The sequence below is a fragment of the Hyperoodon ampullatus genome (assembly GCF_949752795.1).
Source record: "Hyperoodon ampullatus genome assembly, chromosome: 4".
Taxonomy (NCBI): Eukaryota; Metazoa; Chordata; class Mammalia; order Artiodactyla; family Ziphiidae; genus Hyperoodon; species Hyperoodon ampullatus.
The window spans coordinates 168,427,205-168,451,685 of NC_136917.1; the positions used below are offsets into that span (position 1 = coordinate 168,427,205).

The window sequence follows — 24,481 nt, forward strand, 5'->3', positions numbered from 1 at the left end:
AATAATGAAACGAAAGAAAGGGGTAGATGGACTTGCTTAACTGCATGACCTTGAGCCCATTTTGGAGTCTAATTTTCTTATCTTTAAAGTTGATATAATTATTTCTACCCCTTTCAGCTGTTGTGAGGATTAAGTGAAATAATCCAGGAAGAGAGGTTGTCCCAATGACAGGCATCCTGTAAGCGTGCAGTGGTGGGGCAGCTGTGTGGGTATCTGTGGGTTTCGGCATGTGTGTGCATATGCATTTTGGGCAGATAGCACTGAGTGCAGAGAATAGCAATCTTACCTAAGATAGTTCCTGGGATTAGGCCCAGAAGGTTTGAGAGGGAGTGTGAGACAGTTATACAACTTTAAAAATAACCCAGCCCTCAGATTCCTGTTTAGGAGGGCTTGACCTAACAAAAGAAGTTTAGATAGCAGGTGTATATTGCAGAAATCCGTAATGGTTTAAATATATGAGCAGTGGAAAAATACAGTGATAGTATTTTTGTTTTTTCATAGTTAGCACTAGGCCTTGTAAAGCCATTTATTGGATGGTTTCACTTTATACCAGTGATACTTTATGTTCCTGAAATTGAAATCAGTTAAAAATTCTTTGCAAAAAGAAGTTCTCCTGCTGGAAAATGAGAACAAAGACAAAACAAAACCAAAAACAAACAAACAAAACCAACCCAAAAAGCCACTTCTCTTTAGGTGATTTGTGGTTATGTAGTACCCGAAGGTAGTTGCATCTGAGTTCATGCAATTTCTGGAAGGATCCTTAAATGTACCATTTCAAAGGTGCACATAATCTTTCATATTATTTTAAAAGCATTGATATTCATATTCTGTTTTACCCATGCCTCTTTAAAAACTAATAATGTTTGTATTTTCAGTGATGAGACTCAGGCACTTTCATTTTAGAGAACGTAGAAAATACTGTAAAGCATAAAGAAAAAACACAATTTCAGAAATAACCACAGTTAACCTTTTCAGTAATATCCCCGCAGTGTTTGATTTCTGTTTGTTTATACTACTGGGATAATAGTTTATGGATGATGTGTATACTTCTTTGTTAAAAGAACCTACTAAAAGCAGTTTCTACTTTATATATACATGAAAATTCCAAATGAAAGACTATGTTGACGTTTAGAGGTTTGTGTATAATTATAAAAGTAATGATAGTAATAATAGTTCACAAAGTTGATAAAAGTTTCAGTTTCGTGGTGTATAGGATTGTAACAGCAGATCTGAGAGAGAGTGACGACATTTTATTCTCCAAATGAATCTGTCTTTAGTGTTTTGGGTTCAGTGTATGCATGACAAGTGATTCTGTGCTGAATTCAAACGTTATTCCAAATGGCAACTAACTTGATCCATACACAAAGCAGTGCTTGACAATAATCAGGGCATTTACAAATTAGCCATATTTTTGTAAAGTGTAAAGCTATACAATAGTAATGAAAAAAAGGGCTTCTCATCAAAGAGAAAGTGAGTTTCTTCCAGCTTTTCTGTTTGTTTCTTGGTCTTTCTTCATTTTCTTCTTGTAAGTTGACCTCTGGTTACCTTACTGTTCTCTAACAAGCTTCAGTGTAATAGAAACATATCATTGAAGGGCATAGTCTTGCAATCTATGATATTTTAGGAAGGACACTCACCTGTGAGCTCTCAGGCACGTGCCTGTGAGTCCAGGAGGCCCACCGATCTGCCGACGATTAAGGTGATGGGATTGAAGCTCATAGACCCAACACTGGGTCAGGTGAAAATCATAACTGATGACAAATATAAGATTTATGTATGTCTTGGGAAATTTTTAATTTCAACTCTACTAAAATGGGAACATTATGAAGATATCAATTGAAAGGGTAGCAGGGATGCTGGTACCCATGTGAGTACCAGCCCAGAGCCATGTGTGTGCCTTGTACAGAACTCTTTGACTTGCTATTACAGTCAATAGACTATTTCTGTATATTGAAAGATATTTCTGTACACGTATCTGTGTGACAAATAGTACGGATTTCTAATCAGCATGTTTACTACTAAAAATAAAAAACTAAAACCCAAGTGCTTTCAAGACAAAGCTTGGTCTTTCCTACCGTCACAGCAAATTGGTCTTGACAAATTTTAGTGTATTACTTTAAACAATTGTTTTGCCCATGGTTTGAATCTTCAGAAATAAATATAAAAAGGAAAGATTAACTTGCTTTTTGTTATGCTGGGACTGAATTTGCTTTAAGTATTCCAAGCATAAGTTCTCACGAGATCACATTAAATGAATGAGCAGGTTTCTATATAATTAGTGTAAATTCCTCCTTTCAAAATGATTTTGCCATTGGTTCTAAACAAGCGGAGCTAAATTTTAGAGTCACATAAGTGTCACCTTTGAAAACTGACCAATAGAATTCTCTCTTTTTCTGGTGGTTATAATTACTGTTTTTCTTTTAAAGTTTTACCTTGGCATTAATCTGTTGGAAGCAGTCTATAATTCAAAGAAAAACTGGAGATTTTTACGAGATCAGCAATTCTGCTTCCAGTAGCCACAGCTTCTTTCCGTTTTCCAAAGGACACATTTTAGTCAAGTTTATACAATTAAAGGGAACTCTCGCTAAGTGGAGTGAAATCAGCAATTAGGAGTGAATCCAAAAAGCAGTAAACCCCCATCATGCAAAGAAACCCAAGGAAATGATGATGTTGACATTGTATTTACATTAAATATAACTTAGGAAAACAGCTGGTGATGAAAGGAAGGATGGAGCTGTCATTTCTGCTTTTCATTTTCAGCCCACCCCAACAGGAATTTGTTTTCAACTGTGCTTTAAGGTTTAAAGATTTCCTTCTCCCTGTTGGCTCTTGATTCATGGGTGTGTTTTGCTCTTAAGATTCTCTTTGCTTAGCTTCCTCCTTTTCCCTCTTCTCCCCTGTCTGCCAACAGGCCTGTTTGATTAATTAACCTAATCTGTGTTAAAAAAAGATAATCCATTCTTTGTCTACATGCTTTGGTACCTTTCTGCCTAGAATTTAGCAACAGCAGTGAACCTAAGTATCACCCGGGGCATTCATTCAGAGTGAAGCTTCCTCTGCCCCTCCTCCCAGCTCTGCTGATCCAGGGGGCTGGAAGGTGGTCCCAGAGTGTGAGCTTTTAACGAACAGGTGGTCTGCAGACACTCCTGTGGGAAAGACGTCCAACCATTGTCTTCCTTTCGCTGTTATAAAAAAACAAAATAATCTCTGCATTTTCTTCTCTGCTGGAGGTGGGGTGAAGAGAGATCTAGCAGGATAGTGACTTATTAGGTTATAAATATACATACAGTCTTCCCTTTTCCCATATTCCCTGAATGAGTCAACAAAGGAGTGTGATAAAAATTAACCAACCTCTTTGAGTGCATGTGTGTGCTACAAGTGTTGAGTGTTGAGAGCTTGTTTCCTAGCCAGTCCCACATGGGGTCCATCAGAATTTATTAGTTCACATAGTTACTCTTCATTCATCAAATATTTATTGAACCTACTGTGTGCCAGGGAGTATCCTAGACATTAGTGAAACGAAGATGCAGCAGACTCTACCTGATAAGGACTTTAGAGCCTAGTGCAAGTATTAGCAGGTTAAGACCCCTAGGTTGGCCTCCTGATTTTGTAAATAAAGTTTTATTGGCACACAGCCACATCTGTTCATTTGCATATTGCCTGTGGCTGCCTTCCTGCTTTCACCGTGGAGATGAGTAGTTCCAACAGGACTACAAAGGTGCAGTAGCTGCTACTTAGCCCATGAAAAGGTTTCCTCACTCCTGGCCTGGTGGATATGAGGAATATAAGCAATTAAGTTCTCCAGGGAGGCCTGAATAAAGGGCCCTGGAAACACCAAGAGGAAAGAAAGGTGATGGTCCTTGGGGGTGAAAAGGGTGCACTGAGAAGGTGCTTTTTCAGTTGGGCCTCGGAGAGGAATTAGGGGTCTGGCAGGTGGGAGAGAGTCTTCCTGCCAGAAGGACCACAGAATGGGGAAGTCAGAGATCCTGATGACACTGAGAAGAACACACCTTGACTGGACCTGTTAGTGATGGAGAGGAGGAGTAATTGTAGATCAGGCTGGAACATTAGATTATGGAGCAGCTTGGATTTCATCCTCTAGCCCAGTGGTTCCAATTCTGGCCATTAGGAGAGTGGTCTGAGAAACCTTTCAAGAATGCTGATGGCCATGCCTCTCCTCAGAACATTTGAATTAGACTTTCTAGAAGTAATGTTGGAATGTTTGGTTTAATCAAGCCTCTGGTAATCTCCTGGCCTGGAAAATCTGAGAACCTCTGCTAAAGACAGTAGGAACTCAGGAGATTTCTAAGGCCATACATTTACATGCTCAGATTTGCATTAGGGAGTTGCTTCCACCATACTGTGTGCAGAATGCACTAGAGTTTGGAGGTATGGATAGCAATCGGGGGCTGTGGATCAGGAGACCGTAGTGAGAACTTAAACTTAGGCAGTGAAAGTGCACATGGAGATAAATCAGATTTGAGAAGTATTTCAGAGCTGGGTTTGACAGTGGTTGATGGCCAATCACGATTGGTGACTGAGGGCAAGCGTCAAAGATAAGATTTGGGAGTGAGATTTGAAAGTGCGGCTTGTTGTAATGACATCAGCTGGGACTGAATATTTGAGAAATGAGCTGTAATTCTTCGATTATTTGAAGATACATGAGAAAAAAATCACAGATTTTACTAACTCTGAAGATAACCCAGAAAAAATAGTGTACATGGAGATAATATGAAGAGTGAATATTCCTAGGAAAGCATCGGTGAAAGGAATCATAGAACAACACAGTTGGTATTTTTTCAAATGAAAAATGATCTCTATTAACTGAAAAATGAAAGGAACAAATCAAATACCCAATGGACCAGCAAAAGCAGAAGTCGTGAGTTCAGTTTAGAGCAGTAAGTCACCATCTGTAATCCTCAAAGCACTTAGAGATTTGCACATAATATTTAGAACATAATAAAATTTAAATTATCAGTGTGATTATTGACAGTATTGATTAATAACTTTGTCCCTAAATATGCTTATGGGAAAAGGTTTTTCTGGTTTCATATCTCTGAAATTTGCTAACAACACTGGTCTTAATTGTTGCATGCCACTAAAAATCCACCTTTGTTATTTGATTCTACTTGCCAAATAGTAGGAGGTTATCCATCTACTTCTGTGCCTTTTAATCTTGGTATTTAAACATATAAGAACACTATTAAAATGGTTTGATTTTGGTTTTGATGTATTCTTTGAAACCTATTTATAGTAACCAAGACTTTTCAGGGGTTTGAAATAGACTTTTTGTGCTAGGTAATGAGATAAGCCAATACAATTTTGGGAGAGTGAGTACTAGACACATATGGTAACAACAATAATAATAAAATCAGAATTCTTTAAAATGTTTTATAGCCTAAAGTACATATTTTTTTTTTGAAGAGGATTGAAAAAATTCTGACTGAGGAGGTAGCTCATAATATGACATTATAATATTATACAATTTTCACCATATTTCAGAATATATTAGCAAAGTAAAAAAAAAAATCAGCATTCAAAAACTGTGATCTGAATGTGATCTCACTATTTAAATATAGTGCTATATCTTTAAAATAACTTGGTAATATTAAAACTGAATTAAACTCCCAGAAACTTATGGGAAAAGAACATTAAAGAGATATTTTTGGAATGGTTATAACAACAGAAAAAAATAAAGGCTCCTAGAATTTGTTTAGAATCAATCGGCATAGTGAAAGTCTTAGGAATAGCAAGTATAGATAGGTTTGTGAAGTACATGACAAGGTTACATGCTGAAATTAAATCTTCATTCTTAAAATTTTGATGTGATTGAGATATTAAATATTTACATGTAGATAATTAAAATAATTTTTATGAAAACATTTTGTGCTATAAAGGATATAGTTACTACTTTAGCCTCAAAGTCACACATTTATATTTTAATCTTTAGGTCTATCAATGCAACTGAAAATTCGGGTGTCATGTAGGAAGTCACAGTGTCAGGCTCTGTGCCAGTGGGTTATTGACAAAGTTAGGATAGAATCGTGCAGTGAACGGAAATCACAGAGCGGATGAAGCTGGCACAGGTACAGGTGAGACTAGCTTCACTATCAGATTTACCCAAATGGTCACAGTTTACGTGCAGTGGGTATTCTGTCCTCAGATTGTTTCATCATCAACAATGGTCTAAACTTTTATTAAACAACAAACATAAGTTTCTATCACTGTTGTTTAAAACATTTTTTATAGGTTTACTGTCTCTTTTCAATTTACTTGATTTTCTTAGAGCCAAGTGCAAGTCTATCTTTCTTAATTATTCCATCTTCTGCTCCTCAGTTATAAGCAAGCCTCTAACCTACATGTTCAATAAGAACTTGGAATTTTTTCCTTTGATTTTATAGCTATATTCATCAGAGACCAACTGAGTTATTCTAAGAGAATGTCATTTTAAAACACCTGTGTCTTTCATAATTAATGGATGTCAGAGTTGAGTTTTATAGTGTCTCTAGATAAAATGAGTCATTTAGTTAATATGCTCATGATGGCTCAACCTTTTCTTTAATGCTGGCTGAATTTTATTACTTTACATGAAGACACAAATGAACTTTGTCTATTAAGGCCATCACTGCTACCTCAGAGACTATGCTGTTGTGCTTAGTGATTTGCTGCTAATAGGCCACTGGGGGATGTGATGAAAGGTAGGAATGAGTTATTCAGTCTTATAGTCAAAATGAAATACACTCTGGTGAAGAGGGAGACCACACACTCAGGTATCTAGTGTGGGCAGGATGAATGGGCTTCACAGTTGTCAGTTTGTATCTGCCAAATTAAATGGCTTTGTGATTTGAATTATTCAGTTTATTGGATTTCTGTATTCCTCATATATCACTCCTAAAAGTAATATGGTTACTACATTTGAATGTGTAATGTCAAATTTTATTCCAAGGCATTTGAAAAGAAGTAAGTTCACACCAAGGAAAGACGATCCCATACTTTCATTTACTATGGCCATAAAATTGAAACTTTACAGCCTGGTTAAACTCTTGCTTTGTACTTCTATGATGAGAGGGGGGACCTGGCAACAGAGACTAGCTCCCCTAAGCTACATGAGTAATACGCTCCTAGAATCTAATCTCTTAACCTTCTGCACTACTGCCTTTCTCCCTGAAGAATATGGCAGTATTCCTCATCACTACCTATTTACATCTAGGGGTGTTAGGAAGGTTAATGAGGTCACTTAAATACTTTGGGTTGCTCAAAGCATTGTCCTACTAGAGAAAGTGACCTTATGTGAAACATTTGGTTAGCATTCCTTTTGGCTGCGAGCCAGAAGCATTACTCCTTCTTGTTGGAAAGGTTGGTAGCCTTTCTTGTGAACCTCACATATACTGTTTTTCCTCCTCTGTGTGCTTACAATTGTAAGATAAAGTGGTTGCCTCTTCTGCAGTGCCCTGGAGAGCAGCCAATTGCAGGGGACCATAGATCTTCTTTAGTGCCCGAGTGACCCAGCATTTGGGAGTATCCATTTTTTATTCCCTTTAGAAGATTTTCTTTCTTTTTGTAACCTTTAACTTCATAGGTCGTTGACCTAAACTGTGATGGATCAAGCTGTCTTGGGAGATTTCTGGTCCCCCATGTTGCTAGCTGAGCTGGAATTTTTCCAAGCAAAAATACTTGGCACTGTATTTGGAACCAAATAGTTTGAGGACAGGGTTTTGAGAATAGTAGAATCCACTCTATGTTTTGTCAGATTCTGAGGTCCAGGGAGGTGATTAGGGAATTCCACAAATTTTTTCATGTATGTTTCATCTTTCACAATTTTTAAAAAAAATTGTTGAGAAGAGCTTCAAGATGGCGGAAGAGTAAGACGAGGAGATCACCTTCCTCCCCACAGATACACTAAAAATACATCTACATGTGGAACAACCCCTACAGAGCACCTACTGAATGCTGGCAGAAGACCTCAGACTTCCCAAAAAGCAAGAAACTCCCCACGTACCTGGGTAGGGCAAAAGAAAAAAGGAAAAACAGAGACAACAGAATAGGGACAGGGACCTGCACCTCTGGGAGGGGGCTGTGAAATAGAAAAAGTTTCCACACACTAGGAAGGCCCTTCACTGGCGGAGGCGGTGCGTGGGCAGTGGGGGGAAGCTTCGGAGCCACTGAGGAGAGCGCAGCAACAGGGGTGCGGAGGGCAAAGCGGAGAGATTCCCGCACAGAGCATCGGTGCCAACCAGCACTCACCAGCCCCAGAGGCTTGTGTGCTCACCCGCCGGGGCAGGCAGGGCTGGGAGCTGAGGCTCGGGCTTCAGTCGGAGCGCAGGGAGAGGACTGGGGTTGCCTGTGTGAACACAGCCTGAAGGGGGTTAGTGTGCCACGGCTGGCTGGGAGGGAGTCCGGGAAAAGTCTGGTACTGCCTAAGAGCCAAGAGACCATTGTTTCAGGGTGCACGAGGAGAGGAGATTCAGAGTGGTGCTTAAAGGAGCTCCAGAGATGGGCATGAGCCTCGGCTATCAGCGGGGACCCCAGAGAGGGGCATGAGATGCTAAGGCTGCTGCTGCGGCCACCAAGAAACCTGTGTGCGAGCACAGGTCACTCTCCACACCTCCCCTCCCGGGAGTTTCTTAATGTCTCTTTCAGATTTTTCATCCTTAGTGTATAGGAATGCAAGAGATTTCTGTGCATTAATTCTCTACCCTGCTACTTTACCAAGTTCATTGATTAGCTCTAGTAGTTTTCTGGTAGCATCTTTCGGATTCTTTATGTATATTATCATGTCATCTGCTGACAGTGACAGATTTACTTCTTCTTTTCCTATTTGTATTCCTTTTATTTCTTTTTCTTCTCTGATTGCTGTGGCTAAAACTTCCAAAACTATGTTGAATAATAGTGATGAGAGTGGGCAACCTTGTCTTGTTCCTGATGTTAGTGGAAATGGTTTCAGTCTTTCACGATTGAGGACGATGTTGGCTGTGGGTTTGTCATATATGACCTTTATTATGTTGAGGAGAGTTCCCTCTATGCCTACTTTCTGGAGTGTTTTTATCATAAATGGGTGTTGAATTTTGTCTAAAGCTTGTCATGAGTAGTGCTAAGACTTGAATTGTCTCAAAATGATTTGTAAATGCACCTGTGAATGAACAATGATGATGAAATAATTGTACTGTAAGAATGCTTCCTGTGTGTGTGTGTGTGTGTGTATGTGTGTGTGTTTGGTGCCAGTTAAATTAGAAAGGGACATTGGATGACTGACTGGTGACACCATTTGGCACAGTGGGATAAGGGACAGCAAAGTGGGGGGGGTTTCTAATCATAGGACTTTCTCCGAATCCTAATAATCTTGGATAAATCACAGTGCACCTCCTAATTTGCAGAAGTTTCCTCATCTAAAAGTTGAGGGGTATATACTTTCTAGTGACAACCTAGCTCCAAATTCTTGGGTTCTATGATTTTTTTAGGTAAAAAAAAAAATGAGGATGGGTTAAAAAATCACCACCTTACATCTTGTAACCCAGGAAATACCAAAGGAAAAGTTCAAATCTTTGGTGCTTCTCTTTATTAGGGTTTTGGGCATGGTGATGGTGGTGGTGGTGGTGGTGGTATCTCATAATTACTGTGTTGTTTTTCCTAGTAAGCATGCCCCTCTTCTCTGCCCCTTCTGTTCACCTATTGAATACCTCTGCCATACTGATTGATTACTGATGAGATGGTTGTAAGGGTACCATAATTCTCATGTGTCTGGGGAAGGAGAGTAAATGGTTGAAATCCACCTGGGTAATGCCTGGGGGAACAGAGGGGTCCCTTTTCAGACTGTTGGGACCTGAGAGGCAGAAGTGGCCAGCAGAGTTAGATTTTGTTGGGGAGCTATAGGCTGGGAGTGTGGCATGTTTGTCATCGTAAATCAGTGTCTTCCTGTCTCAGTCCATTTGGGCTGATCTTACAAAATACCACAGACTTGTGGCTTATAAACAGCAGAGATTTATGTCTCACATTTCTGGGGCTTGGAGGTCCAAGATCAGGGTGTCAGCCTGGTTGGGTTCTGGTGAGGGTCCTCTCCTAGGTTGCAGATGGCCGACTTCTTGCTGCGTCCGCACATGGTGGAAGGGGCGAGGGAGCTCTCTGGAGCCTCTTTTATAAGGGCACTAATCCGATTTGTGAGGGCTCCACCCTTATGACCAAATCACCTGCCGAAGGCCCTACCTCCTAATACCGTCACCTTTGAGGGTTGGATTTCAGCATGCGAATTTTGGGGAGAAATCAACATTCAGACCATAACACTTCCCCTGTGAAAAACACCTGAAAACGGGACCCAGCATTTTCAGAGAATGAGCTCTATACCTCCTTCAACCTTTAGCACAATGAGAGAGACTTTGAACTTTTCTGTCCAGTCACTCTGCCCATGGCTCTACAGAAAATCATGGACACTACCATCTTCTTTCCTCAATGATGTGAAGGCCTTCTAACTCTTCCTTAGTGTATGAGAGCTGCCTTTCTAGAAAGTTCTCAAAGACAGATACTGTAGTGTGGGCATTCATGCTTGTATATGTGTATGTGTGTGGGGCAGGGGCGGGAGGAGAGAAAGAGAGAGAAAGAGATAACCTTGCAATATCATCAAAGCTCTCAACTAATTCACTGATTAAATATATGAATGACTTCTTTTTTGGGAATATTTGTAGAAAAAGTTTTTCTTAAAAGAGCCAGTGAGTTGGAAAGAGTGTGATGACTGGGTCCCAGAACCAAGACAAGATAAACAATATTATATTCTTTCCTAAAAATCCAGTGGTGCCGCCACCATCCTTACTGACAACAACCCAAATACCTGAACACACAGAGGTAAATGTGCCCACTTATGCCTGTAACCTGCCATTGCTGGAGGGAGGAAATGCACTTTCCTTCTCCCTAAATGGAGAAGATGCTGAGAATTTCAACATGGCTGGAAATTTTAATATTTTCCATAAAGTGCCTAGTAGTAGCTACTGTTAATTGAGTGCTGATAATGGCTCAGACACCATTCTAAGTGTTTTCCTTGGCTTTAAACCTCACAACAACCTCAGGGGGTAGATATGACTATTAGCTCCCTTTTACAGTTGAAAAGATTGAAGCATACAGTGCTCAGCTTCCTCCCCGCACCCCCCCCCCCCAGGTTGTCTGGTGGCAGAGCTTTGCACAAATGTTCTTGTTTTTTTTTTAACATCTTTATTGGAGTATAATTGCTTTACAATGGTGTGTTAGTTTCTGCTTTATAACAAAGTGAATCCATAATACATATACATATATCCCCGTATCTCCTCCCTCTTGCGTCTCCTTCCCTCCCACCCTCCCTATCCCACCCCTTTAGGTGGTCACAAAGCACCGAGCTGATCTCCCTGTGCTATGTGGCTGCTTCCCACTAGCTATCTATTTTACGTTTGGTAGTGTATATATGTCTATGCCACTCTCTCACTTCGTACCATCTTACCCTTCCCCCTCCCCATGTCCTCAAGTCCATTCTCTAGTAGGTCTGTGTCTTTATTCCCATCTTGCCCCTAGGTTCTTCATGGCCTTTATTTCTTTTTTTTCCTTAGACTCCGTATATATGTGTTAGCATACGGTATTTGTTTTTCTCTTTCTGACTTACTTCACTCTGTATGACAGACTCTCCGGGTCCATCCACCTCACTACAAATAACTCAGTTTTGTTTCTTTTTATGGCTGAGTAATATTCCATTGTATGTATGTGCCACATCTTCTTTATCCATTCATCTGTTGATGGACACACATGTCCTTAACCATCAGGCAACACTGCCCCCCGTAGTGGAGGGACAGGGACTGTTGGCAGCTTCCTGCAGCTGGAAGCCCACGATGAAGCCAGCCTGAGGGTAGGGAGCCGTGGCGCTCATACAGGCAATGAGTGTGAGTGCGTCGGGGCCAGTAATTGCCTCTGGGGCCTCTTCTAAGCCCCTCATCTGAAAGTTGTAGCTGTGTGTATGCATAGATCTCTAACGTCTCTTAGAGCAGTTGTGCTGGTATCTGTTCCACATCACGTGAGAGCCTGGCGACTCTTCGAATGCCAGGCGGCCTCCAGTGGCATTTACCTTGGCAGCTCGGCTCCGCTTCCGGTATCTGCACTGAGTTCTCATTCCTTCCACCGCAGGATGAACTTTCTGGTGGAAAATTTGCCTCTCCAAGGGGGCCAACTAAACAGAAGTAGACTCTGCTGCCACATTCCCTCCTCAAAGGCATCCTGAGCTCTGCGTAGAGGGCTGATTCGACTGTAAGGAAAGAGAGGGGACGCTTCCCCCAATGGCTTTGTGAGGGCAGCGCCACATGCCACGCACTGCTTCTCTGGTGTTGTTTCGGAGGTTAAATTGGAGGCTCAGAAAGAGTGTGGTGAACAAGGCATTGTAGTGGTTGAGGAGGCAGTTTTCAGCGTGCAGGATGGCAGTGTTCCCGTGGCGGGGAACACATTGTGAGAACCCTGAGCGTGCAAGGGGTGCTGCCTGGGACTCGTGAGCCCACCCTAAAGGTGAATGGAATCCCTTCTCTTCCTCCAGCACTGTGTGCATGCGTGCTACTGGTAGCAGCCTGCCTGGGATGGAGTCATCCCTGTTGATTTGTGCTCCCAGTTGCATCCACACCATAGGGATGTTTCTTGGTTCTCTCAGGGCTGTGCCCATGGCCTGTCGTGGCTGCCCCTTGTCACCTCTACTGGGACAGCGTGTTCACTTCTAACATCTGCCCACCTTCCCAGAGAATGAAAGTCATTCACTTTTGTTTCTTGCAGGTGCCGGGAGAGTTTTGTTATTCTCCTGATGCCACAGTAATCACCTTGGACCAGTCCATTATAACAATAGCCTCAGCTTCTCTGAGACCCCTCCCCACTCATGCGTTCTTAGGGGCTGCTTCCCACTACATGCCAATTTCTCCCACCTTCGTTGCTCACACCTGGGCGGACTTTCTCCTGCATCCATCCCTGGGTTGCTTTCCTGCTGCACCAGCTTCTCATCTGCATGATGTTAAGGAGACGTTCGTTCATGGCTTGAGCTGGAGGCCAATCCCTTGTTTCTAAAAGTTACAACAGTGCAGTCCAAAGTCTCAGGTGACTGCTCTCTACATTTCCCCCCTTGCTCTGCGGATCTCTGTTGTGTATTTCACCGTTTTTCCCCTTCGTTGTTGAAAGCTAATCGCTTCCTTTTCTCTGACTTCCTCTTTCACGCTTGGGCAGCCATAGCTGACTCTTTCAAACAGACAGACAAGTTCGTGCTTCTAAACGTATTACACACTGAATCCATCCAGTGAGGCAGAGTGGCGTAATGCTCAGACCATTGGTGAATTCAAAACCTGGATGTGTTTTAATTATACAACGTGGTGAATGTAGGTGATCTGTCAGGATGAAGTCTTGTGAAGGTATTATATCATCTTGCTTAACTTAAACTCAGTTTCAGCATTAAAGACCCACTTCCGTTTGTCCATTTCACATCGATTAAGAGAGCTGATTAATAATTGAGATATACCTTCGTCCCCACCCCTTTATTCCTTAGCTTTCTCACCAGTCTCAAATGTGTGTTTCTGTTGATGTATTGAACGCCTCTTTGAACTCTGAATTCCAAGGAAAACTGTGTTACACACAGTCTTAGCAGGAGATTGCTTCGGAAGCCAAAAATTGTTGGTTTTTTTCCCCTTATTCTCATAATTTTTACGAACTGTAATTTTTTAGATCTATTAAAAATGAAACTGCTCTCTTTTTGTATTTTGTAGAAACTACCTCTTCAGATTACAGCTTGAGGATTTGTCTCTGATCCAGGTAGGTGCAATTTATTTTTCTCAAACTTTCATTTTCCATCTCAATTAGCTCCTTGTTTGAGGGGATGAAGACAGATGTATGTGAAGGTATTAATCAAGCCAGAGCAGGCCGTTCCTTCCTCAGCGGGTCAGGCTGCGGGCCGCCTGGATGCCCTCTTTGACATGAGTCATCACCTGTCTTAATTCCCAATTAGCCCTTTTCCTACTGTGCGGCCTCTCCTCCTTTCATGGGTATCATCCTGATTTACTCTTTCCCAAATGACAGATAATTCAAAGGGCATTTCCTCAATGTTAGGAAGTGGCCTTTCCCCCCTAGTTAGAATCGTCATTGATTATTTACTGTGATGCATCCAGCCACCATATTCTTGTAAAAATCAGCCCCCTTTAGAAAAACATCTTTGTTTCCTCTTTATTATTTATAATTAAATAAATATGACTCTATGGCTTAAAAGCCACATAGAGGGCTTCCCTTGTGGCACAGTGGTTGAGAGTCCACCTGCCGATGCAGGGGACACGGGTTTGTGCCCCAGTCCGGGAAGATCCCACATGCCGCGGAGCGGCTGGGCCCGTGAGCCATGGCTGCCTAGCCTGTGCGTCCGGAGCCTGTGCTGCAACGGGAGTAGGCCACAGCAGTGAGAGGCCCGCGTACCACAAAAAAAAAAAACCAAAACAATAAACAAAACAAAACAAAAAAAAAACACATATAACAAAGAATTAGTGATGATAGATAAAAAATGAAATTTACCTACTTGTGTTTTTTTGCGGTTTGGAGGAGGAGGAACCTGAGATGCTTATGCCTGGTTGGAGTGTTTATTTTAGTGGCAGATCTGAACCACAAAGGCCCACTTCGCCCTTTTAGTCTTTTAGAAGGGTCTCCTTGGAGAAGGACAGGGTCATGGCATAAATACCCACTTCACCAAGATTCTGGAATTCCCCATGGAGCATGCCAGAATCCTTGGGCTGTGTGTAGTTCAGAAAAATTCTTTAATCACCCTCATCTACTAGAGTTCTAAGAAGTGATTGGAGAGAACTTTATATTATTTTCTTCTCTTATGTGATGCTGATATTTGTGAACATTCAGGAAACTTTAGATCTAGGGTTTAATATTAGGTCTATGTTTTATTCACCAGGGCTTTAAAATAAGCCAATACCCCCCAGAAAACTAATATTGGTAAAGCACTTTGAAGACCCATAGACGTGGATTTGTTATCTAACTCTGTGACTCCCAGCAACTGTGGGTTTCCTCATCTGTGGAATGACCACAAAACACTACCAACCCCATACTGTCTTTGCTAGAATTAAATAAAGTAAGGCATGCACAAGAGATAAGGCATAGTACTTTTGCAACAAATGTTAATTGCTTTTGTTTTTTAAAAGTGATAACAATAAATAATGCCTTCTTATAATTATTTCATCACACTGGACAATGAATTGTCTTTCCACTGCAATTTGGTAATATAAGTGAAGTCTTTAAATGAGTTGATCATTGGTAAAATTATGAGTGTATTAACAAGAACTCAGAATGATCAGCAGTTAATGCAGAATACCATTTTAAAGCTCTGGTTTTAAATAATCTTTTATAAAATATATAGATCATTCGATAGGATTATGCTTATTTTGATTCTCAGAGTATAGTATATTATTTGGCATATTGTGTGTGCTGAAAAAGTGAAATATGCAGATATGTGTGTGTGCCAACGTATGTTTCCATATACACATGCATTGATTTCCTAGTTTCCCACCTTTGGCTGAGGAGGTCTAGAATATTTTCATTCCAATAGCAATGAGCACACTTAATACCCAGTACTTGGTTTCTAAATTTCATTCTCCATTAAAATGAACCAAGCCTTGGGACTTCCCTTGTGGTCCAGTGGTTAGGACTTTGAGCTTCCACTGCAGGGGACGTGGATCTCTGGTCGGGAACTAAGATCCCACATGCTGTTTGGCCAAAAAAAAAAAAAAAAAAAAAAAAAGAACTAAGCCTTCTTGGAGAAGTAGCTGATTCCAGGGCCTGGACAACCAAAGTTCCAGATAAGCCTGGAAGATTTTGATGTTTCAGAAATTAAGGGAGTATTCAAAGAATGATGAGAGCAGATCAAAAGGATATAGGAGCCAGCTTGACATGGGCTCACTGAAGAAATCTGGGACAATTTGATTGTTAGAATAAGTAATAATAGTATCAGGTTATAGCACAGTGAATCAACTATGAGTAAATAGTAACATAAAAATAAATGAATAAATAAACAAATGAGACAGAAGGGACTACTCTTCCTTACTCTAAAATGCCAACTAATAAATGTTGAAGGAATGACTTAATTAGAAAATTATAATTTGACAACCCTCACACTAAAAACTGATTCAGACAAAAATGATCAATGGATGCAAAATTTGTGGGTGAGAGTTTGATGATGATCAAGATATCTATATAGTCTCAAAGTCTTTACCTATAAAATACGTATTAATTGCCAGAGGAAAACTTGTGACTTGATAATGAAGATAGCTGGCCAATACCATGATAACCAACTAGTTAAAGGTACTTTCACTAGGAATGGGACAAAGAGTTAGTATAAGCTTCCTGATTAGATGCACTGAAAAGGCCACAGCAAGATTTCCATGATATTAAAGCCAAAAATTATAACCAGTTTCATCATGAGGTACCATCACACAGACCAAACCTGAAGGCCATTCTACAAAAAAACTGGTCTCTACTCTTCAAAAATCACCAAGTCAAAAGAAAGAAGAGCTATTCCATCATAAAGGGAAAAAAAAAAATACACATGTCAACTGAATGAAACATTTGATTCAAATTGCATCTTAGAACAGGAAAAAAATTTTTTCTTGTTATAAAGGACACTCTTGGGACAACTGGTAAAATTTTACTGTCTGCAGAGAAGATAGTAGAAATGTATTAATATTAATGTCCTGACTTTGATAACTGTAATGTGGTTATGAAGGAGAATGTCTTTGTTCTTTGGACAAACCTTCTGAGATAAATAAGGGTGAAGAGTATCACTTCTGAAACTTATTCTGAAGTGATTTAAAAAATTACTGTATGTGTATATGCACACAGAAAGAATGATAAAACAAATACGATAAAATGTTAATGAGGGAACTCTAAGAATCTAGGTGAAGGGTTTATGAGAGTCCACTGAACTTTGCTTGCAACTTTTCTCAATGTTATTTCGAAATAAATAGCTGCAAAAAATCAGGAGATGCATTTGCCATTACTGTGTGTATAATGTTATTTTAGGGACAAGGGAACTAACTGTAGTTTCCTCATTATTGCTTCTCATTGTCATGACTACCTTTTGGTGGAAATCAGGTTGAGGTTACTGATGAAATTGAAGTGTTCTTACTGAGGTTTGGAAAACTCATCAGCATCACCTCCTGGTAAGAGAGAGCACAGTCTGATGACATAGGGCCAAGCAGGACGACAGGGGCTTTCCGAATGGAAGCTTTGACAACACGGCCCTAATAACAGACGTCAGACCACGCGGTGCGGTGGGTACACACAGCGTGACCCTCCTCTGTTGTGCTTTGTTGTTGTGTACGATGCTCTGCAGCCTACCTTTCACTCACTGTGGAGAGAGGACTCTGGGAATTCTTCAGGACAGACTGCTTTTTCATACATGTCTCCAGTTAAGTTGTCCTTTTGATTTCTATGAATACTTTATTTTAAGTTAAATGACCGTTTCTAAGGGTAACAAAAAAGACTAGGCACACTGATCAAGAAAGGGCTGTACTGGTGTTACAAACAGCACTGTCCAGTAAAGACATAATGTGAGCCTCATGAGTAGTTTAAGATTATCTGATGGTCACATTGAAACAAGTACAAAGAAACAGGGGACAATTTTTTTTATTGAGGTATAGTTAATATACAATATTATATGTTTCAGGTATATAGCATAGTGATTCACAATTTTTAAAGGTTATATTTCATTTATAGTTATTATAAAATATTGGCTATAGTCCCTGTGCTGTACAATATATCCTTGTAACTTATTTATTTTATACATAGTAGTTGGTACCTCTTAACACCTTTGGGGGAAATTATTTTTAATAATATATTTTGCTTGTTATATCTCAAATAATATCATTTTAACATGAAATAATTACAAAAAATTAATGAGATACATTTCTTTATTTTAATTGTATTAAGTCTTCAAACTCTGGGGTGTATTTCAGTCTTAGAGCACATGTGAATTTGGATTAACCACCATTCAAGAACTCAGCAGAGCTGCTGCTACCCACCTGGACAGTGCACTTTAAGATCATGAGAAGCAGAAGCGTTTATGACTTGTACACCTTCAGTTATGTTGTAGAAATATTGTTTTCTCCAGGGACCATCCAGATTAATTTGGATACAGTAGGCTAAAACTTTTCTCCTTCCTTCTCTCTTTGAAGATAGAAAGTAATTGTTGAAACATGGGAAAATGAGGAAATGAAGATGAGGAAGGAAAGTCAATTTGCATAAACAGTGGAGAGAATTAGAACTGAGAATCAGTGACAGCCCTTATTTAACACCAGACAAGGCTTCATTTGACCTGGCCTCTCTCTGCCTGACAGCTGGGTCCACTTCCCAGTGGCAGCTCCCCATCATCTCGGGATTCTTCCCTGTGTCTGTAATGCCAAGCTGCTTATAGCTTCCCAGACGGGAGGCCATTTCCCATCTTTTAGCATCTACTCATGTCCTCTTTTTTGTGAGCAATTTTAACCCCATCCTCTTCTCAATTTAGAAGAAGACTGCCAATCCTTCGGTCTCAGTTTAACTGTCACCTCTTTGTAACCCACCTTGAGTCTGTTGGGGCTGATGACCCTCAGATGCATTTCATAGCCTCAGCCTTTATTTCTGATGAGCCCCTCTTGTCTCAGATTGAAATTCACTCTGTGCTGTGAGGAGGGTTTGAATTGTTGTCTCCTCAGTATTAGATGAAAGTAGATCATTAGATGCAGTTACCTGGCAGGTGATAGACTCAAGACAAATGTCTGTGAAAGTTTGAATCCCTTGATATTTAATAAATATGTTCACTCTGAAACTTTTTAAAACTTATCATTAGTAGGGCGTGGGTGAATTTCATATTTTTGTCCCTAAATTCAAGAGAAGGAAAGTAATGAAACCCAGCGACTAGAGCAGTGAGGAATGCCTGCTGGAAGAGGCATCCTAAAACACACGTGTGCACACTCTCACCCCACAGGAAGTTTCTAGAACAGTATAGATATTTCCTGACTCTGGTCCATTCCTTTCTTATGTACCAGTCACCTGTCTGCTCGATACTGCTTTGCACTTTTCTTCTGCCCTAAATTCTTCTGCCTGGACATTGTTTTAGGATCAGTAATGAGAAAGCAGTTGTTGAACAAGGTTCCTTTTTTTTTTTTCTTCTATTTAGTGATTTTCACAGAGTTCTAAGCCCCCCCACCCCAGTCAATGACCCCCAAATTCGATGCACTAGTGTGTGTACTTCAGCCAGCACAGTTCCCAGCTACAGCGGGAGTATGATGCACACACGTGGTGCATCCTTCCATCTTCCCTTCCTCACACCAAGGTGGTCCCCACACAGTGACTTGATGATCCCAACTTCTGTTTTTAGTGAGAGGAGAGGAAGGGTCCCAGCTCTTTTTCCTACCCAAGCGGTGAGGGCAGGGTGGGCCATGGGCTGCCGACATTATTCACAGGAGCACGTTGTCCATCCAACGTGGTTGTGCCTTGTGGCTCAGCTTGTGGAACCACGCAGAAACCCACTGATAAGAGAAATGGACTTTTGTGAAGTGACTTTAGAGTGAGAAAACGAACTGTGAGGTCAGACTGCCTGATAAGCTTGATACTGACCACGGTCCGGAACAGGCATCAACAGAACCCCAAATCAAGAGTTCTTTTTCCCTTTTTCTCCCTAATAAAGTTGAGACGTCACTAGTGGAGTTTCGGAAACAGTCAAGAGTTGAGCAAGGATTGGGTTGGTACGTGGTTATTATTACCCCCAGTGAACATTTTCTGTTTGAGGTAAGTCTCGTAGCATCACCACAAAAATATTCACATATAAATATACCACGAGGTAGAATGGCTCTATATGGAATATTGTGATTTTCAAACATACCTCAGTGTATTAAAGTGAAAGACCAAGAGTTACTTTGAAGGAAACAAAATCTGTTTTTCATCAATGACTGGAGAATCCAATATTCATGTGACATCATTTATAAGGTGTCTTTCCATTTGGAGGCTGTGATAAATCTCCTTGCAACTCACCGTGTGCTGAAATGTAGACATCACATCTTGGAAACCAGTCACTTTCAGGCACAGTGATAGAGGATGTGGAGGCTTCCCATCAGGCATTTCTCCTACTTCTTGTCATGGTAACAGATCCAGCTCTTCAGCGTCACTTTTCTTCTTGCCTTGATCACAGCGGTTATGTTACAAGAACGAGCTTTTTGGAAAATATAAAAATGCAGCCGGCCCTAAGACGAATTGACAGCATTTGCCCATCTGGGATCGTGCCTGGGATGGCCCGAGGTAGAGGTGCGCTGAGCACGGTCCTAAGAACACAAAGAGACTGCAGCTCATTTCACCTCAATGTCTTCCTAACAGTCTTTTGGGAAATAGCTCAAAATCCATTTTTATATTGTTTTGTTACTGAGGGAAAGGAATTCACAGCTTGTTTCTCACTCACGACTGCTGGAATAAGCAGAAAAATTGCAATCTGTGTTCCAGTTTACCACCTGCCTCTCTCTGGTTTCTAAATCAAAAACTGTTTAGTCTCTGACGACCTGGTCAATATTGGTGGAGAATTCTCTCCAAAGTTAAGGTAAATGTTAACTTTGTTTCTTGTATATTTGGGTTTGGGGAATTGCCTTTCAACTCCAGTCATTTCTAAATCGGTGTTTCTCAATTAGGGGCTGTTTTACCTGCTGAAAACATCTGGTTGTCACCACTGGAGGGGGACGTGCTAGTGGCATCTAGTGGGTAGAGGCCAGGGACACTGCTAAATGTTTTACAATGCACAGGTCAGCCCCTCCCTGCTCAACAGAGAATTTCCTGGCTCGGAATGCTAATAGCACCAAGGTTGAGAAACCCTAGGTTAGGTGATCACTGCCTCGGCTTCCACATGTTTTGAAGAAGCCACTTTTTGAATCTGTGATGTTAACATTTCTTGATTGAATCCAGAAGATCTTTGATATGCTTGGGGTATTCTCCTCTTTAGATTCCTTTGTATATTTAACCAAACACATGTATGAGCCCTTAGTGGCCATTTCTAAAGAAGCTGCTGGGATTCTTGAGTATAAATTGCTTCATTTTATTAATATGAAATTAAATTTAAAAATAGAGTCAAATTTATAATACCAGTACCCTCTCTAATGGGTCATAACAATTTGATACAACTACCTTCTGTTGGAATTCTTCTGTATAATTTAAAGAATGATATTTTAATTAGTAATTTAGAGTAACTATTCAAATGAGATATTTGTATTGATTAATTTTTTAAATCTTGTCTTATATTTATATTGGACAGGGGAGACTGGTCTCCCATGTAGTTATCCACAGTCATGATTCTAAACTTTATTTCTTTTTTGCCTTCTTTATCAAATATATTCTTGAAATCATAGTGTTATAGAAGTGGCAGGGATCTTAGAGATTAAAGAGCTTAGAGATCTTTATTAAAACCTTTCAGGGTTTCAAAAACTAAGACTTGACAATCATTGTTACAGTTTTACTGGAACACAGCCACGCCCATTCATTTGCATATTGCCAGCCCATGGTCGTCATTAATACATCTTATTGGAACACAGACATGTGCATTCCTTTGGATGTTGTCTATGGCTGCTACATCAACTGGGTTGACCAGTTGTATCAGGTTATGTCTGGGATACAAATCCTAAAGTATTTACTATCTGATCCTTTAAGGAAAAGTTTGTCACCTGCTACTAGTAGAGATCAAGTTCTCAGTGAGTATTTCCTGGTGAGTGAACACAGGATAATGCAGTGTAATTCTTTGTCTTTGTTTTTGCTTTTTTTAGGACAATATTTGGTTGTTTTGACAACAGTGTTAATTTTGACCCTCTGGGCTATAATTTCATGGTCCTCCCTAGACTGTGACCCATAGGTTGGGAACCCATAGTGTCACCACTCATCCCCAGATTCTTGTCTCTTCCACTACCTTGGTGAAAATTCCCGGTCAGGAGCTGTTTTATCTACCTGTTTATTGAAACACATTTACTTTCCTTTTCTCATAACTTCCTGGGGGATTTATAGTTGCTGATGTACATTTTGTGTAGATGAGGACTCAGATTTTACTAGTTTCAGAGAATATTAGTCACATTGAATCAATGCTGTTAACAAACAGCCCTTCACTCTCAGTAGCTAAACACACACTCAGAAGCCTTATTTCTTACTTACATGATGATTGTCCAGGGCAGCAGCTGTAGGGGCTCTGTTCTGTGCTGCCATCCAGGAACCCAGGGTGTTCTGTTTGTGATGCCTCCATCTTCAACCCACACCTCCAGAGCAGCGTGGAAGAAAGTGTGGAGGATCATGCAGAGGAGATCTACATGTGCCAGGCCAGGAAATGGCATGCCTCCCTTCCTCCCAGTGGCCACCACTAGGTCACATGGCCTCAACCAACTGCAAGGAGGCTGGGATTATAGTTTGTCTACATACCCGGGAAGAAGCAGAAGACTCAGACCTTCAGACATCCATCGGCATGCATTAGCATTTTCTCCCAGAAGATGCTAGAAAAACAAGATTAGCACCTAAGGATGCACTGAACTGATCCTGTTGTCTGCGCCTACCGCCCGCCATTCCAGCAATTCTTTTTTTTTTTTTTTTTTTTTTTTTTTTTTTTTTTTTTTTTTTTTTTTTTTTTTTTTTTTTGTGGTACGCGGGCCTCTCACTGTTGTGGCCTCTCCCGTTGCGGAGCACAGGCTCCGGATGCGCAGGCTCAGCAGCCATGGCTCACGGGCCCAGCCGCTCCGCGGCATATGGGATCCTCCCAGACCGGGGCACGAACCCGTATCCCCTGCATCGGCAGGCGGACTCTCAACCACTGCGCCACCAGGGAGGCCCTCCAGCAATTCTAATTTTCTACTACACACACAGATTTATCCACGCTTCTAACATTTCTGTAAATAACAAAGAAGGGATACTTTGAACAAACCACTTAACCTCTTTGGACCTCAGTTATCTTGACGGTGTGTTTGGAGAGCAGAGTCAGGGAGAAGAGTAGCCTGGCTCATCCCTGCAGTCCCTTTCAGCATTCAAATCTTAATATGTGCCATCCTTCTGCTGACTCTTCCTTCTGTCACTGCTTAAATGTGACTCCTGGGTTCCTCCTTCTTTACGGAAAACTTTCCCTGTAATGGAAAACTTGGCATTGTGCTTATTCGATGTAACTTTAATGACCTAATTTGTCATAAGATAACGAGGACAACAACAGTAATAGGAGACGGTGTTTACTGTGCCCTTACTGAGTACTCAGCTCTTCACATACATCATCTCAGTTTTGTTTTCTCAGTGGCACTAAGGTGTAGGTATTATTTTCAGTACTTTACAGAGGAGGAGTTGAAGCTTGGAGAGTTTATGTGATTTAGCCAAGATCACCCAACTGGTCTGTGGCAGAACTATCTCCAAAACTTTGAGAGAATAAAATATTATTCATCTACGCCACCAAATTTATGGCATTTTATTACAACAGCCACAGGAAAGTAATGCACATGACCTCTATTTCTTATATCTTGCAATCAGGCTGGTGACCCAGGAAGCCTAATAAGAGTATCCAGTCTCCTTGCTCCAGGGTTCTGTAAACGACCCAAGTGCAGCTAATTAGTGGCCTTAAAGGACTTTAAAATATGCCCTGAAAGAAACAAGGCTAATCTCTTTTCTTTGCAATCATAAGCTTGAAGGATGATGTCACTATAGGCTATGTGCAGCCATTTTGTCACCATGTGGTGTCTGCTGAAGAATAAGGCCCAACAGAGGCTATCATAACTAGAAATCAGCACTGTTGAATTCTTAGAGCATACTTTGAATCCCTGGGCTTGTCTGTGCCTGAATCTGGGTTTCTCATATTGTACTTCCCAGTGACAAAATATTTTAAACCTTTTGCTTTTGGCTTAAACCACTTGGAGTTTAGTTTTTATCACTTGTCACAGTGATAGTGACAAGTTCTAAGGGCTTGGTTAAAATGATTTTAATTTTGTCTGATGTTAATGTTAAAACTTCTCAAGATAGATTAGAATGCGTGTACTCTTATTTTAAGACTCCTGAAGCTTATGAATATACCGCCTAAAATTTGTCTACCCTTTGAGAAAAGAGGCCGTCTTAGAGCGTTGGGTCTAAAGTGTGATTTGGGTCACCAAGTGTGATTATCTTCTGTTTATAATAAACATTACCATTGGTTAAGGGAGTCACTTAGCTCTGAGAAACATACTTGGCTTATAAAGGCAGATCTCAAAGAATTCATTTGGAAGTCACATTTAGACCAGGCAGTTCTGTCCTTTAGAAAGCATACAAGTTAAGTCTGAACATACGATCCTTTGGGTGGCATATTCATTTCCTAGGGCTGCTGTAATAAATTGCCACAAATTTAGTGGCTTAAAACAAGAGATATTTATTCTCTCACAGCTCTGGATGTCAGTAGTCTGAAATCGAGGTGCCAGCAGGGCCACACTTCCTTCAGAGGCTCTAGGGGAGGAAGCTTCCTGCCTCTTCCAGC

The 24,481-nt window shown here is 40.7% G+C and overlaps 1 protein-coding gene across 1 annotated transcript in view; it reads left to right on the forward strand.

The window, feature by feature from the left end:
• The window catches only part of SEMA5A (semaphorin 5A), a gene marked incomplete at both ends in the record, with an annotated part of 314,646 nt that overhangs the window by 63,908 nt on the left and 226,257 nt on the right, over positions 1–24,481 (forward strand). The window contains one exon of the mRNA XM_079703072.1: positions 13,737–13,782. Within this exon, the coding sequence (XP_079559198.1) occupies positions 13,737–13,782 (46 nt within the window). The remainder of the gene's footprint in view (positions 1–13,736; positions 13,783–24,481) is intronic.